Source organism: Lepisosteus platostomus, chromosome 2 (genome assembly GCF_059453375.1).
Source record: "Lepisosteus platostomus isolate fLepPlt1 chromosome 2, fLepPlt1.hap1, whole genome shotgun sequence".
Taxonomy (NCBI): Eukaryota; Metazoa; Chordata; class Actinopteri; order Semionotiformes; family Lepisosteidae; genus Lepisosteus; species Lepisosteus platostomus.
The window spans coordinates 32,480,359-32,496,930 of NC_142612.1; the positions used below are offsets into that span (position 1 = coordinate 32,480,359).

The 16,572-nt window shown below is 40.6% G+C and overlaps 1 protein-coding gene across 1 annotated transcript in view; it reads left to right on the forward strand.

Annotated features, from left to right (window-relative positions):
• f5 (coagulation factor V) overlaps window positions 1–16,338 on the forward strand; it is a 35,259-nt gene extending 18,921 nt beyond the window's left edge. Inside the window, exons 14-25 of the mRNA XM_088605665.1 lie at window positions 817–985; window positions 2,285–2,521; window positions 4,054–4,270; window positions 4,923–5,102; window positions 6,075–6,191; window positions 7,391–7,462; window positions 9,130–9,224; window positions 10,277–10,432; window positions 11,513–11,657; window positions 13,814–13,965; window positions 15,086–15,268; window positions 15,806–16,338. Coding sequence (XP_088461791.1) covers window positions 817–985; window positions 2,285–2,521; window positions 4,054–4,270; window positions 4,923–5,102; window positions 6,075–6,191; window positions 7,391–7,462; window positions 9,130–9,224; window positions 10,277–10,432; window positions 11,513–11,657; window positions 13,814–13,965; window positions 15,086–15,268; window positions 15,806–15,952 — 1,870 coding nt within the window. The 3' untranslated portion in view covers window positions 15,953–16,338. The remainder of the gene's footprint in view (window positions 1–816; window positions 986–2,284; window positions 2,522–4,053; window positions 4,271–4,922; window positions 5,103–6,074; window positions 6,192–7,390; window positions 7,463–9,129; window positions 9,225–10,276; window positions 10,433–11,512; window positions 11,658–13,813; window positions 13,966–15,085; window positions 15,269–15,805) is intronic.
• Window positions 16,339–16,572: the final 234 nt, after the last annotated feature.

Below are 16,572 nucleotides of genomic sequence, written 5' to 3' on the forward strand. Positions count from 1 at the left end.
TCAATATAGAATTAGATCTTGAAAAGACATTATTATTATTTATATATCACTTTTTATACCCAAGGATCCAATGCACTTTACACTTCATCATCCTACTAGGTGACACACAGCTGCTACTGTACTCAAACCAGATGGAGAGCTGTAATTTGATTCACCAATTGTATTAAGAGGGAACTTTAACAATGAATCGTACAAGGTTAACAAGGAAAGTTGAAAATGAAATTTTGACTGGATACTAGAATAAACTCCCCAACTCTTAAAACCCAGATGTTCCCAACCAGGTAGTCAGGAACTTGGTTTGACATACGGTCTGAAGAATAACACCTCCTATAACACACTGTCCCTAGTCAGTAGACTAGGAAATTGGTTTGGACTGTTAGCTCCAAAGCAAAGCGTGCCCCGTAATGCTCCACCAACACCACTTACAGCAGCAAGCAGGTTTTCGTTAGAGGTCTCCTCTCTCAGAACAAACTAGGCCAAGGCTTGATTAACCGTTGAGATCTGGTGAATCTGCAGGTTAGTAAGTGGTTATGCTGCAGAACAGAACAGAACAGTAACACATTCAATGTTTTAAGCATTATTGCATTGTTATAGTGAGTTACTTGATCAATTTTATATAGTAAATACCAGCATAGTATTTATTATAGTATTTAGCAAAGTATTTACATACTGTAGTGTCACTAGCATAGTAAACGTTTTCCTATCTACTCCGATACTCGGTTTGCAGGAGTACATCACTGATGGCACAGCTCATAGGGCTGTACAGAGAAGTGGACTGTGCACTCTTGAAATGTCATAATGTTGTTTATTTTACAGGAGGGATGAGGAGGTCACCGACAGCAGAAGGAACACGCAGTATAAGAAAGCAATTTTCCGCAGCTACCTGGACAGTACCTTTAGCATTCCAAGCATTCGTGGAGAAGTAGATGAGCACCTGGGGATTCTTGGTCCAATTATAAAAGCGGAGATAGACGAGAGCATCATAGTATGTTACCTAACCCTTTCATGGTGTTACACAGGAACAAACTGCAACAACTAGCAAACACTAGCTCTAGATGGATAAGAAAACAGGGCTTGTACTGTAGTTTTGTTGCCATATGGTCAGGATAGGTAGTCATCCCCTACAGCAAAGACTGAAATTACCTGAATATAAAATAAGTGACATATCTTGGCTTATATAAACCACAATGCCTTGCTGATATAATAAGAATTGGTGACCGCATACTGTTTGTCATAAATTCTCAGAATGAATAAACAATCTGGAAATATCACTAAAAAACAGTAAGCATTTAAATATTGAACAAGCTAGGGGATCCATATACTTGATCCCGTTTAATGTCTTTTTATTAAGTATTCAAGCCTTGAAAAATAATTCAGCCCCGTGCACAATTCCATACAGTATATTGCTGCCACCTGAGCCTGCAATAAGGATTTCAAATAGAATTTTATTTTCAGAATCTTCTCCAAACTGATTGACCTAAAACATACTGATAATATGAAAACAAAACAACATAAAGGTAATTGCATAGGTTAATTGCAAATCAACTGATTTTGCTACGGCAATGGTAATATGCCTAAACCCTTTTAAGGTACGAAGAATAGTTTGAAAGGTTACTAAATTAGTGCAATGGTCTCTATGTGTGTTTAGTTTAAATTGTCTTCAGAGTAAATACATCTGTCTCTCAAAGTTCCCTTAGATTATTAGCATTCAATCTCCTTCATAAACAAGTTTTAAGTTAGATACAGAAACAAAATGTATACATTAAAATTAAAAACAAAATTATACATTACTTGTATTTCACCAAAATGTGAAATTATTGTTAGAGGGTGAATACTTTAGCAAGGCTCTCTGTATTTGTAGCTGATGCAGCTTCATATCACAACAATTAATTGAAATTCTGTCCTGTAACTGGAGGAGTATTGACACTAGACATATGGAAGCAAAAACATACAAGAAAGGTGACAAACAAGAGGCCATTCAGTCCAATTAACCCACTTAGTAGTTAGTAGTTAATTGATCCGAGGATCTCATCCAGAAATGTCTTGAATGAAGACAGGATATCGGCTTCAGTACCAAAGCTGGGCAGCTTGTTCACACTCCCATTAAAATCTGCTTCCAATTCTCTGTTGCTCCTACTTGTGCCGTCTGGCTCATGTTTCACTGCTAGTTGTAATATGTAAATACCTATGTAAATATGTAAATAAAAACGAAACTCTCCTTGGTAAGTATTCTAAAAATGTATTGTTCTCAGCCTTTTGATAACTTTTGTTTTTACATTTTCAGGTTGTTTTCAAAAACTCTGCTTCCCGACCCTATTCCTTACATGCCCACGGGGTTTCCTTTGGGAAACAAATGGAAGGAATGAAGTATGATGACGAATCCCCTCACTGGTATCAGAAGGATGATGCTGTCGCCCCAGGGAGCACTTACACCTACATCTGGCAGGCGACTGACAAAATCGGGCCTAAATCCGCTGATTCAGCCTGCAGGACCTGGGCCTACTATTCCGGAGTGAACCCTGTAAGTACTGATCAAGGTGTCGGCTGTGGAAGAGAAATGAATGAGGTGAAATTAAAATTAATTCTCCAGTATACTTTTCCCCTTTACAAGACAGGAGGTCAATTTCTCTTCTCTAGGTTCAAAAAAGAGGACAGACGTCTGAGCCTGAATGAGTACAATTTTCTTTTAATTACTTACAGACTAATAAAAATTAATACTACACAGAAAATGTTCAAATAATAGTGTTAAGATACACTAACCTTACAAATATAGCAATGTCGCATAAAGTGACTTTGAGACATTAGATGTTGACTACTCAAACAATTTGGAGCACTTGAAAGACAAAATAAATTAGAAATCGACAAAGCCATCTAAAATTCTCAAGAACATTTCTGAATGGATAAAAAACAATCGGTAACTTAATAAAACGGAAAGATCCAAAGTGAATTACAAGTGAACTCAAAAGAATGAAAAAGAATAAAGATAATAAAACAAGAATGGAGTAGAAATATATACATTATAAGAAAAAATTGAAAGATTTACAAATACTGTAAGTGAAAATGAAGAAGTATATTAGTATAATAAAATATTATTATTACTTAATGAAACATGTTAGTAATAAATATAACCAAAAGGTCTTTCAGGTAACTTAATCCTTATGTCACAAAACCTTAAGGCATCGGGAAATGTGATATTCTTTGCAAGACTTTTTGTAGTATTAAATGAATGACTGTATACTAAGGTTTTGTGGTCCAAAAAAGTGTGAAATGTTATCGGTTTTGTCCAAAACTTTGTTTATCCACGCCTACTGAAAATGAAGTATAGTACAAGAAATATATTGTATTTTTCCTATGCAATGTATTGCAGGAACTTAAAAAAGGTTTTATAAGAACTGCTGTAGATACCTAGGTATACTGTTACCTCTATGGTTGTTAGATCTCTCCTTTCCTGTAACGACAGTTTAGGAATTAAATAAAAGATCATCTGCAATCTGAGGTTGTTCTTGCTGTCAAAAGTCACATATTAATGGATGGTTCTGGTCGTGATAATCATTTACAAGAATAACTTTAATTGTGTATAACTAACACCTATGCCACTATTGTGAAAAATGATCATGTCGTATCTGTCAAAGCATGTTGAACTTCAAATATTCTTGTTCTGTAGATGTTGTTTCTTTGCTACTCTTATTTTCAGAGTGGGCAGAAAAAATAGGAGTTTTTTTAATCAAAGATATTGGATGTGTCGTGTAAAGCACTTACAGTATATAGACAGTGGTTTTCAAAGTATGTCACACACTCAACATTAATAACAGCTGTCCTCCACCTTCATCTACGTATTTCAAAGATTAAATCCAATGCCCTCTTGACAGTGATAAACTGGAGAGCATCTATGCTGACTATGGATTTAGAATTGCAAGTACAGTTGACACTGCAATTTACAGTTCTTACAGTCAGATTTTTCTATTACATCTTTTAGTGATAGAAACCTTGTTTGCATCTCACAATGGTGGGCTAATACAGGGACACGGTTTCCCTTTCTGCTTTTATCTGAAGGAGAAAGACATCCACTCAGGCCTGATTGGGCCCCTCTTAATCTGTCAGAAAGGAGTCCTGAGCAACACCACAGCGAACACGAGGGAATTTGTTTTACTGTTCATGACATTTGATGAAAATGAAAGTTGGTATTTCGAAGAAAACATGAGGAAAAGGCAGAGGATGAAAGATGTGGATATAAATGACCCAGAGTTGAAAGAGAAGAACAAATTTCATGGTACTGGATTTTCTTATGTTTAATTTGAAGTGTTGCCTCTTGAAAAAACACATTATGAAAGATAAGGGAACTTGCTTTGGATTCCAAACCATTTAAATTGTGAAGTGTAAAATTAAAAGCAAGGGTAGTTTGGTTAGTGTTACTTTTTTACAGCCCTGGGGCCCTGGGTTCAATTTCTGGGGTGCTATCTGCATGGAGTTTGTATGTTCACCCTGCGTTTGAGTGGGTTTCTTCCAGGTGCTGTAGTTTCCTCCCGCAGTCCAAACACACACTGATCAGTTCTTCTGCGAGAACTGGCCCTGGTGTGTGTGTGTGTGTGTGTCTGTGCGTCCCCTGCGATGGACTGGCGTCCTGTACACTGTGTCCTGCCATGCATTGCATGCTGGGATAGGTTCCAGCTCCCTGTGACCCTGAACTGGAAGAAGCGGATAGAAAATGGATGGATTGATGCCACTAAAAGCTTGCAGTCACTTTTGTAATTTCTGGCTTGAAGACGTTCTTTTCAGTTCATATCGGGAATGGCACTAATGTGTGCTTTTTGCAGTTCAGCTGTTAAATGTGACACGAGTGACCTTATTGTTAAGGTTTCATTTTTAAATAAGTGTTTCTAACACTTCAGTGCATCCACTTCTGCTTATTTCCTCTCTTCTAGCCATCAATGGGATAATTTACAGTCTGAAGGGACTCAGGATGTACACAAATCAGCTCGTAAGGTGGCACTTGATTAACATGGGCTCCCCAAAAGACATCCACGGTGTCCACTTCCACGGACAGACCTTTCTAAACCGACAGAACAGGGACTATCGAATGGGAGTCTACCCTCTGCTTCCTGGTGAGTGACAGACCTTATTTGTGTGCTTACTGCAGTTTTGATATTATATGTGTTTTTTCTGATTTTTGCTTTTTATATTGACCTTATTTTTTGCACTTTTGATCTTATTGTGTTCAAGGACACTGCTTTTTGCCCTTGAACACAATAAGATCAAAAGTGCAAAAAATGAAGGTGCAAGAACAGTGCCTTAGTGTAACCAAAGGTGTTTTTCATGCCATCTTGCCACTGGGCTGAGATTTGTTCGGATTCTGGAGCAGGCAACGCTCTCCTGCATCTACTATAAACTGAATACTGTGTGGGGTCTCTGTGGTTTTTAAATTGCTAGAAATTAGAAAAGATAAGATCACTTTATTGGCCATATACAATTTCTTGCATTAGGAATTTGTCTTTTCACAAACCCCAACTTGCTCTCTATGAGACACACAGGCAGGGTGAGAGAAGCTTGGGGTCAGAGTGCAGGGTCTGTCATTTACAGTATACAGCACCCCTCTGCCAGCCATGGGATTTGAACCAGCAACCTTCCAGCCACAGGTGGAGATCCTTAGCCACAGTGCCACTGCACCACCCAACTTACATGTTCTCCATGCAGAATAAGCTATTGTTCACCCTTGTTCTCAATTGCAAGAGTAAGCGGGGTCAAGTCTGAGGGACGCGATGTGAGTGTGAAATTCCATTTTCAAGAACAGCAGCAGTCTCACCTGGTATTCAAACCCACAACCTTCCAGTTACAAGTCCTAGCCACTGCTCCACACTGCAGTCTTTCTCAGACGCCACTAAGAACATGTATCACCTAAGGGTTGAACTCTCTTCCGAACAGTTACCCTGACAAAGTTGTCATACCTGTGTGCTTTTGCATCAGCTATGATATGACTTCGCTGGGTTCTATCACCTCTTACTCTGCTTTCACTGTGGCATACCAGAGTAATCTTTTCCCATGCTAGCTCTCATTTCAGATGTTTTTTGTTCTCTCAGGTGACTTTGCTACTGTGGAAATGAGACCCTCTAAGCCAGGCCTGTGGCTGCTAGAGTCCGAAGTGGGAGAGTTCCAGCAGAAGGGGATGCAGACTCTATTCCTGCTTTTAGACGAAGGTGTGCATCAGTCAGTATAGCAGGCCCTAGCCTACTCAGTACTGGGATGGGAGACTTCAGAAAATAAAACATGTTGCTGCTCTCAGTGGTTTTGGTAGACCTCTAGGGGGTGCTATTTTCTGTGGATTAGCATTTCCAAACCAAAGAGGACGCTGTACTGTAGTACAGTAGGTGCTCTCCCTTAAATGAAACATTTTTCTGGTCCCAGAGAGCCAGTGTGTCTGCAGGTTGTCATTCCTGCTCAGCTCTGAAAAACATAAATCCACTTTTTGTTACTGGAATGAGATCAATGGAACAATTTATCCCAGCTCATCAAGCTTGTCAAAAGACCTAGACAACTAACACATCAACCCTCTGGGCCATGACCTGCATTAAACTAAAGTCCCCAACCCTGAATTAACCTAAGGTCCAAACTGCTTGGACATTAAAGATCTCTTGGTGCTTTTCACAAGAGTAGAAATATTTACCCCAGTGTCCTTGAAAAATTCAGCTCCATGAAGTACAAACGGCAGAACCAATGAAAACCACCACATTTGTTAGTGCTTAGTCTGTTCTGGTTTGTGCCATTAAAAGTAGAGTTTGTGCTGCTTTCGCTCCAGAGAAATAGTGCTTTCTTTTTTCAGGGGTTTGAAGTCACTCACTCCCTCTACAGCAGTGTAAGAGAACTGAACGTAGACCGTTAATGCTGATCTGCGATGATGAAAAAAGTTTCCAGATGGCTTTCATTCCTGAGATATAGCGTTTTATTTTGCAGATAATCCCGTGACTGTCTACAAAGAATTTTACTGGTAGAATACACTCTGGATAGTCAATGTACTTAATTATTGAACATGAGGATAACACGCCTGCAATTTGCTTTCTCTGCGAGTGTGTTGGGGGGTGGAGGTTGTGTATTTGGATAACAGTATTTTCTGAGCATGTGTATGAATAGTAAAATTAAATCTCCGATATCTTAATGTAACCACAAGAGTTGCCGTTTCATTGTTTCATTGTTTGTAGGAGGACCAGCTTCACTGAGCTCATAAACTCCTCTCTGGACATGCTCAATCTAACCTCCTTAAAAGAACTTTAAGGGATTTAAGAACCCCTTAATTCAGCTGGTGAAACAAATTAGGACAAAAGCGCTATGTCATTATTATCTTGATATTATGATATTATATTATGCACCTTTGAGTGAATGTCATGTCTGTGTCTTGCAGACTGTGGCAATCCCTTGGGTCTGCAGCAACAAAGTGTGAAAGACAACCAGATCACTGCTTCCCAATACAGAGGTAAGTCCATTAGCGCAGGAAAGGCCAGTTCTCTATTAGAAAATGAAATACGTGCAAAAGCTTCTGACTGTTAGGTTTAGAAAATGCAGACATCTGAATTGACACAATGGGGACACCATTGCGTGTTTACGATAATTAGCCTATTTGACATACAGTAGTATAGGAGTCGAAGATGTTATATAAGATTTTTTCTAATATTTCTAACACTCCAAGTCTTTCAGTCAGGTGCTTTTGTTTCTTTATTTTGTTTGATATTTGTAAAACCTGAAGTTCTGACATGACATTTAAAATAGGGAAGATGTTCCATGATAAAAAAAATCCCTAAGTAAAGGAGATCTCATGGGAAGTGCCTTTATAGTATCAAAAATTACTTTGAACAGCGAATAAAGGGTATTGAAATGCATGCTTCAATGTAGAAAAAATCAGAATAAGTCAACAGTTTTTATTGCAAGGGGTGCGTGTACATGTACAGTACAGCAGTTGCTGGTTTATTTTCACCAGTTATTGAAGGAGATAATCTGACCATAGTCTTATCAACAGAACAGACATTTGCATAGAGCACAGTAATCACATTACCCAGATGGTAATGAGTTTTGCTAAATTGGCATTTAGTGAAGACACAACGACTGCTGCCAGTAGCCATATCACCCTGCAGCTCTCAAGTGGCTACCCACTGAAGCTAAGCAGAGTTGAGTTATGGTTGCTGCTGGAAGTAGTGTAAGTGGGACGTGCCCACCCTGTGGTCTGTGTGGGTCCTAATGCCCCAGTATAGTGGCGAGGACACTATACTGTAGTGGGCACCGTCTTTCAGATGAGATAATAAACCGCCGTCCTGACTCTCAGTGGTCATTAAAGATCCCTGGGCATTTCTCAGTAAGAGTAAGGATTATCCCGGTGTCCGGACCAAATTTCTCCCCTCGAGCTCTACCGTGACCTCCAAATTGTCCTCATGTATGATTGGCTTGCACTTGCCCTGCGAAGGACTGGTGCCCCGTCCAGGATGTACCCTGCTTTGCGCTCATTGCTTGCTGGGTAGGCTCCAGTTTCCCGCGACACCGTATGGTATAAAGCGGTTTGGCAAATGACATGACAATGACTGCTAATTGCATTTAAGAGGGTGGTATTTAGTGCAAAACACTACAAATAAATAATATTTTGTGATCTTCAACACCACCACATAAGGGAGCTACATCATTTTGCAGCGTATCAGCAATATGAATAGCAAGAAAAAAAACACTAATTTCTGTACAGCTGCTACAATATTATCACAAAGGTCATGGCTGCATCGATGTCTTGTCAGATGATTTCTGCAGTGCTAATGCCTGAGAGAAACATATGTAGTAAAAACACGATGCACAGAAGTGAATGACAATGCAAAGAAGATTTATAAACTCCTGGTCAATATTTCATCCCCCAATTACTCTTGTACACGGAATCAAGAAAACATTTTTTGCTGGATGGAATCTAAACTTGTTGTCCTCACTGTTCTCAATCTGGTCCACTGTAGGGAGCTGTTAAATGGTTCCACAGTAACTCAGGATATTAACAAACTGTTGTTTAGACTCAGTATTGCGCAATGTGCGTGCTCCAATAATGAAGATTGAGAATGAGTCTCCTGGGCCTTGGCTGTTGAACGCAAACCAACATCTCTCTTGCTGTCTCCAAAGGGGACTGGAAGCCCCATTTAGCAAGACTTCACAACACAGGCAAATACAACGCCTGGAGTGTTGACGAGAACACGGCTAACTCACTCTGGATCCAGGTATGGACAGTCGCTGTGTGGTGAGAGGCAGGCGGGTTAACGAGAAGGCAGTTTTACCCTAGGGTACAGTGTTCACATTCAAACAATCTCCCCGAAACAGGGAGGATTGCTTTGTTTGAGAAAAAATGGAATAAAACACAGATAAACCAGTCAATGATGCAGTAAGTAAAAAATGTAAGAACTTAACAGATTTTTATGATTTGTACACAACAGTGACTGCTACTTTCAATACTACTTTGGACTTTATTGGGAAGTGCTCGTGCTCTTTCGTCCCCCTCTTGGAACAGTTTCATTCTTCCTGGATGCCAAAGTCTTTGGAAGAACATTTTGCAGGAGAGGTGCAAGGTTTGAAAACTGAGCTGGCCTACTGTGTGAAGGCAGTGACAAACATATGAAGTCTATGGCTTTAAAATTGATCTAAAGGAGGTGTTTTCTGGAGGAATGGCATTTCTCTGCAACTTGTCTGCAAATGTATTTTTGCCGTTCGTGTATCAGAATTTATATTTTAAATGCAATCAGGATGCTAATAAAGTTAGTCCAACTAGTCAAAAAACCTTAACGTGAGAACTTTCCATTATGGACTGTGACATCTGATACATGGGACCTTAGAGAGAGCATTCTCATGAATACTGAGAGCAGACACAGGGCGGCTTTGTGTATCGGCGACGTGGAGCCCTGCCCCCTGCTGGAATTGTGTGGAGGCCAGCTCAGAGTATACACACAGTAGTCTCCTACTACAGGAGGATTCCATACACTGTCTTAGTTTCTAGAGGATTACATCACCAAAACAGGCTCATATGAGCTCTGTTTCTCATCTGTGAGCTGTCTGCACCGACACATTACAAGGCCAATATACAGTATAGAGTGGAAGGGCACACAGAGCTGATGTACAGCAGGTACTGCCTTAGGTTTCCATTGGTCCCATGTCTCTCCCTAGAGCATTTCTCAGCTCCATAGTGGACAACTTTCACGTTACTGTTGTGTGAACAGGCCGACTGACTTTACAACCTCCTCCCTCTGTGTGTGATTGGGGTTTTCCTTGTGAACTACAGGTGGATTTTCAGAGGCCAGTGGTGATCAGTAAAATAGCCACACAGGGAGCAAAGCAGCTCTTCAGCTCCTACTATGTGGAGAAGTACTTAATCTCCTACAGCACGGACAAGAGGAAGTGGATCTACTACAAAGGCAGGAGTGACTCCTTTAGAATGGTGCGAACAGCTCCTCAGTGAACTTCATTCAGTGTCTGTTTATGTTCTACCTGTTCAGAGATATTCAATTTGCCGACTTTCAGCTTTTGTTTCCATTTTTAATGCAGTAGTTGCAAGTACTCCGCAGCACTGAAAGAGCACATAATTCAAAGACTAAAAGAAAAAAAAAGCCCCCCAAAATCAAAATCCTCTTCTTTTGGTTTCCTACATATATTTTGCCCAGAGGCTCATCCATTGTCCTCATTTGTATTATGTTAGAAAAAATGTTCAGATTAAGTTGATCAAATCTTAAGGTTTTTAAAACCTTCATCTTCTTCTACCACAAGAAAAGCACCCTTCCCCAAGAAGAGAGTCAGATGGCAAAATCAGCATTCTGCACAGTCTCAAACAATAGACTGCGAACTTATATACACTGAAAACAAACTTTAACTGAAAACACAGAGTTTATTCCATCCAAGGAAGTATCATCCCATGATCACCTGGGAAATGTAGTTCATATAAACCCTGATGGACTTAATGAACTACAGTCTTAGTGACAAGGCAGCAGAGAATTAGCCACAGCCTTGCTCCATAATAATAAAACTATGCCCTATACTTTAACAGCACTTTATTAACCCTTACAATTTCTTGCATTAGGAATTATCTTTTCGCATATAATAGTACTTATAATAGTACGTATAGTACGTATAATAGTACACAGTACTTTGCCACACTGTGAAGATTTACACCCTAATAATAATACCCTTGTCCCAAGTGTCATTTTATTATTTATTAGAATAGTAAAATGCTATGATTCAAGTCCTCTCCTCTTTTTTTCTGTCATCTATTCCAAATTCTATGTGCGCTACAAGACTCAGCACAATGTAAATCTACAAAGCAGAATTTCTTGTGTGTGATTCATAGCTTACCTCGGGCTCAGGAGCAAAATGAACACCAAGTCAAAATAATACAGACTGCCATTTGTGTCACCCAATGGGAGCACAAAACTGTGGCTGAAAGCACATTTTCTACACCATCTTACAGATGTAAAAGAGAGCATGGGCCACCATAATGAAATCTTCTCCCTCTCTGTCACTCAAGACCTTTGAAGGAAACCAAAATTCCTACAATGTGAAGGAAAACGTGTTTTACCCTCCCATTATCGCGCGGCTGGTCCGGCTGCACCCGGTGGAGTCTTACGGCATGCCCACTGTGCGGATGGAGTTCTACGGCTGTGAGCTGGACGGTGAGTGACCTGATGATGTGAACTGCTTGGCCTTTAGTCCACAGACGTGTTGCTCCTTGTATTTACAAAAAATAATAATCACCTAGGAAACAAAGGAGAGGTTGTTCACAGCATGAGACCAATCATGTACATGTTAGTAGCTAATAACATGTTTTATTCCTGTTACAGTGTCTGAAGACACTTGGCATCTCTGATGGCTCATGGACATGAGCTGTTGGTCCTGCAGTCTTGATAATGTTTTTCTCAAATTATGATACAAGAATAAGAAATACATAGCTGTTTTGTTTCTAAATTGAGTTTTACAAATGCGTAAAATAAACAACTGTATTCCTGTGAATCTTATAAGACTGTGGATTAAGTTAGGATTATAATGAAGAGAGTTGAAAGGCATATAGAGCAAGACTAGACTCTCCGGTTAGGTCGAGACTTTTTATACATTCAGAATTGCCAGATCTTTTTTGTTTTATTCCCACTCATTTTGGAATAGACAGTTCTGTGTTTCTCACGCATCAGTTCTCAGGTTTGAACCCTGTGACCGCCCACAGGGAACATTGAAAAAGTGTAGGCAGATTCCTCCCACCCACCCACCTTACAGCCAATTGTCTTTTAACACATCACAGGTGCCACCACCTCATACTGGTAAATCAGTGCTGACTGGAGGAGAGGCATGTCCCTCACCTGCAGAACCTCATGCCTGCAAGTGCCTGGAAGGCTTCACGGGTCTCTGTGTTGTTGAGAGCGCTGGCTGACTAACCTCACACTGCTTGGGGAATCCTAGGCAGTCAGCTAGTGACATGATTCAGGCTCAAACCCACTATCGTAGAGCTCAGCCTGTGTTCAAGTGAGCACCTTTATACCAGTTGAGCCATTTGGGATGCTCAGAACAGATTGTCACTCTGTTGCCTAATTTAAACACAAGATTGAGGCTGAGACTGCATTTTAGCACATTAGAGCCATAGTTAAGAGCATGGGCAACTGTAATGAAATGGAGGTATCTTCTCACTCTCTGTCTGTGAATACTCTGTGAGTGAAAAGCTTTGGTTTCCACTGACAGCTGACCTGCATCCTGATAGTTTCTCAAAGCAGGTGAATAGTTTCCACAGAGCTTTGTGAACTGACTGCAGGATTCCCGCACCAGATGGAACACTAGTACTTTATACTCCTCCTGTAACATCTGAAACCCCTTTTTCCACAGCCCAGCTGACCTTGTTCAAGGATGCCACAGTCATCTGTGTTGGAGAATTTAGCACTAACGCTAATGCTGACTCTCTCCTAAAAGACTGTCCTTAACTGCTAGATTACGCTGCACAACAATAAACACTCATTAAAAAGGATGAATAAGAACACAAACATCTAGTATAATAAAGAAGGAATCCACTGTTTAAGTGGCCATAGGGCCTAAAGCATTACTAAATGACTGGATCTATCTAACGGGTTTATCTTAGTGTTAAACTCAAGAATGATTAATATGGGCCAGAGACGACGCTTTGCTCTAGTAATTTGTAGATCAAGGAATGTAATGAAAGCTGCGCTGATTGTCAATGTTGTCACTAGGGACGTGTGAGAATAACTGGTCGGACCCTATGCGGTGCTGAGAGAGTAGTTTGAATGAGTTTGGCGTCCAAATCCCAGGATCGAAAGGCAGAATACGAGGTCGAGGTAGGAAGGCTTGGTCTGGTTTCCGGAGTGTCAGGTCGAGAGTATCCAAATCCAAAAGACGCTAGACTGAGACAGAAGTCAAGGCCAGAGATTGAACAGGGTCAGGTATCCAGAAGTCAGGTCAGAAAGGTATCCAAATCCAAAAGACGCTAGACTGAGACGGAAGTCAAGGCCAGAGATTGAACAGGGTCAGGTATCCAGAAGTCAGGTCAGAAAGGTATCCAAATCCAAAAGACACTAGACTGAGACGGAAGTCAAGGCCAGAGATTGAACAGGGTCGGGTATCCAGAAGTCAGGTCAGAAAGGTACGCGCAAAAGAGAAAGTCAAAAGTTGATGTCAACAGTGACCGGGGACTGAGAGGAGTGGGAGGGTATAAATAGGGAAAGACATGAGAAGTGATAATAGCTTAACTAGTGCGCAGGTGTTGACGGCGAGAGGTGCGCGCGGGAATACGGTTCGTGACACTGATGGCTGAGAGCTGGCTGGTATTTTGCAGGATGTTCCATTCCCTTGGGAATGGAAAGCGGAGACATCCCTAACGACATGATAACAGCCAGCTCTGTCTACTCCAACTGGTTGAAGGGGATGTGGCAGCCCTCGTTCGCTCGGCTGAATAACCAAGGAAACGTCAACGCCTGGAGGGCAAAGGTATTTCTGTCACCCCAAGCTCTGAGTTTCTTCTCTTGAATGACTGCAAATTGTTAAAAACGTCCTGAGAAGACAAGGTGTCTGTCACCGACATGGGTTTTTGTAAGACTTCTGTGCGCGATGTGTTCGGCCCTGACGAGGCTCCAGTGCTCCTGCATCAGCCACCTCAATCACCAGGCCGCATTCCACCCGTGCAAGGAGCTCATCAGGGCCCTCGCTAACGAGATCAGGCCGGGCTTATCAACCTTGTTAAGAACCTCGCATAACTATTTAAACCCTGAGGAACCATTCCTGAAGAGTGTGTGTTTGGCCTTTGTTTCAGGTTTTCCAGGAGTTACTTACAGTTGTTTCTGTTTGCAACACTACCGCTCACTAACTATCTATCATCCCCTCCTGTCTCCAGCCCAGATCCGACTGCTTCCCCTGCGCATCTCAGCTGCCTGCCGTTCTCCTTCTGCTTCCCCTGCGCATCTCCTGCTGTTCTCCTTCTGCTTCCCCTGCGCATCTCAGCTTCCTGCCGTTCTCCTTCTGCTTCCCCTGTGCATCTCAGCCTCCTGTCGTTCTCCTTCTGCTTCCCATTACTGCATTGCTATCACCCAATCACACAATAAACTCTGTAATCTTCACCCCCAATCGGTCTCTGAGGACAATTACTTTGCCATGCCCTTTTTCTTTCCATCTACGGGCCCGGCGTAACACAATGACACCTGGGGTTTGCAGCCTCATTCCAAGAGGACACGTTAGAAAATAAAAAAACAGAAAACCAGGAAGGCCACCGCTGACACTCTCTATAATGAAGCTTTGGGATCACTTACTCTGATCAATGTGCACTGACAGAACTGGACAGTAGATGGCAGTGTTTGGACAGTGTAAACTGCGCCATGGGAAGAAACATGAGTGAAATGAGGTTGATGTCTTGCTCCTGTAAAAAATAACGTGCTTGTAACTTTTGAAATAGTTGTGTTGAATTTGCAGCAGCGCATCTTCTGATTTATGTTTCATATCTGCTCTGTTGCCCCCTGTCCATTCTCGTTTTTCACTCCTTTACAGAATTTCAAGACAGGATGGATCATCAGCCAGTTGTCGTATTTTAATTGTTTTTTATAAATAATTTCCACAGTCAAACAACGTATTCCAGTGGCTCCAGGTGGAACTGAAGGAAATTAAAAAGATTACTGGAATCATCACTCAAGGTGCCAAATCTTTAGGGAAAGAGATGTACGTCCAGACATATTCCCTCCAGTACAGCGATAACGGGAGCTCCTGGAAAACGTACTCGGACGATACCCAGGTGGCAGAAAAGGTACTCTTTCTCAGTGTGCACTTACTGTATGAAGAACAGCCGTTAATTTCGGCCATTTCCTTCAGGGTACTGTGTTCTTGCCTAAGAGATCACACGGTATCTGCAGTGCTTTTCATCAATATTGGACTGTAAGAATGCAATCCCAGTTAATGTATACCAAAGTAGTTAGGAAAATATAGTCCCATATTGATATTTCTAGTAACACAAGACGAGTAGAAATGAAGTCCAGATTAAATTTAGTCATGCTTATAAGCAGGAAGCATAAATGTTTTATAAGTGTTATTGTGTCAAATGTCTGAGGAAGTTCAGTCATTATGTTACCGGTTAACTGGATGTAGAGTAACTAAACAAGTAACATTTTTATTGATGTTTTTTGTTTCAGTAATTTTGCTTTGTGGTTTTTTTTTAGTGAGAAAATAAATGAAAACGTCTTTTCCGAATTAAGTGCAGAAAGGAATATCTCTATTCCACTTTTAAAAGCCAGGCAGTTTGCATGGTTTCGCCTCACAGTTGCATGTTTTCTGTTTTCCTTTGCAGATTTTTATTGGAAACACGGACAACAATGGCCATGTAAAAAACTATATTTATCCTCCAATATTTGCAAGATTCATTCGAATTGTCCCTAAAACATGGAACAACAGTATCACCCTAAGAATGGAGCTGTTAGGATGTGACTTTGAGTGAGAAAACCGAGATGACTGTGCAGGTTATTCGAGATGTTAAATTTTACAGAAACGGAAGCTTCTCTTAATACCAGGAAAAAAATGTTACATTTTAATTTAACTGTTCTAAATGTTTTTGCTCAAGTGTATCACAGGAAATGTGTCCTGTTTTATACTTTATAAAATGAACTTTAAGTAAGATTATGTAAAAAGAGAAATCTGGTGTAAAATATTTTATATAAAATGTTTATCAGTTTAATCATTGGCAGTGTGTGGTCAGCCTATTTGTTTTATTGCTGTCTTGATATACAACATTATTTGATTTTGACTGATTTGTAAATTAAAGTTAAGCATACAGTATGAGCTAAACAAAGGGGGAAATTGATAAAGTTACTATGCAAAAAGGTTTTCCATTGTTTGTCCGGGTGTGTTTAAAATTGCCCAGCTCTTGCATACAGTAAGTGGAGACTGGAGGTGCCTCCTCTGTGTACCTGTCCTGTTCTCTCTTATTTTTCTAAAGTGAGCTATTAATTAGTTTTTTCTACCCTTATTTACAAAAGCGAATCATCTCTTGGTAAAATAATGTGAAACAGACGACAAAGAATTTCTAAGAAATAATTCATTCTTTTTTTCCTTTCACAC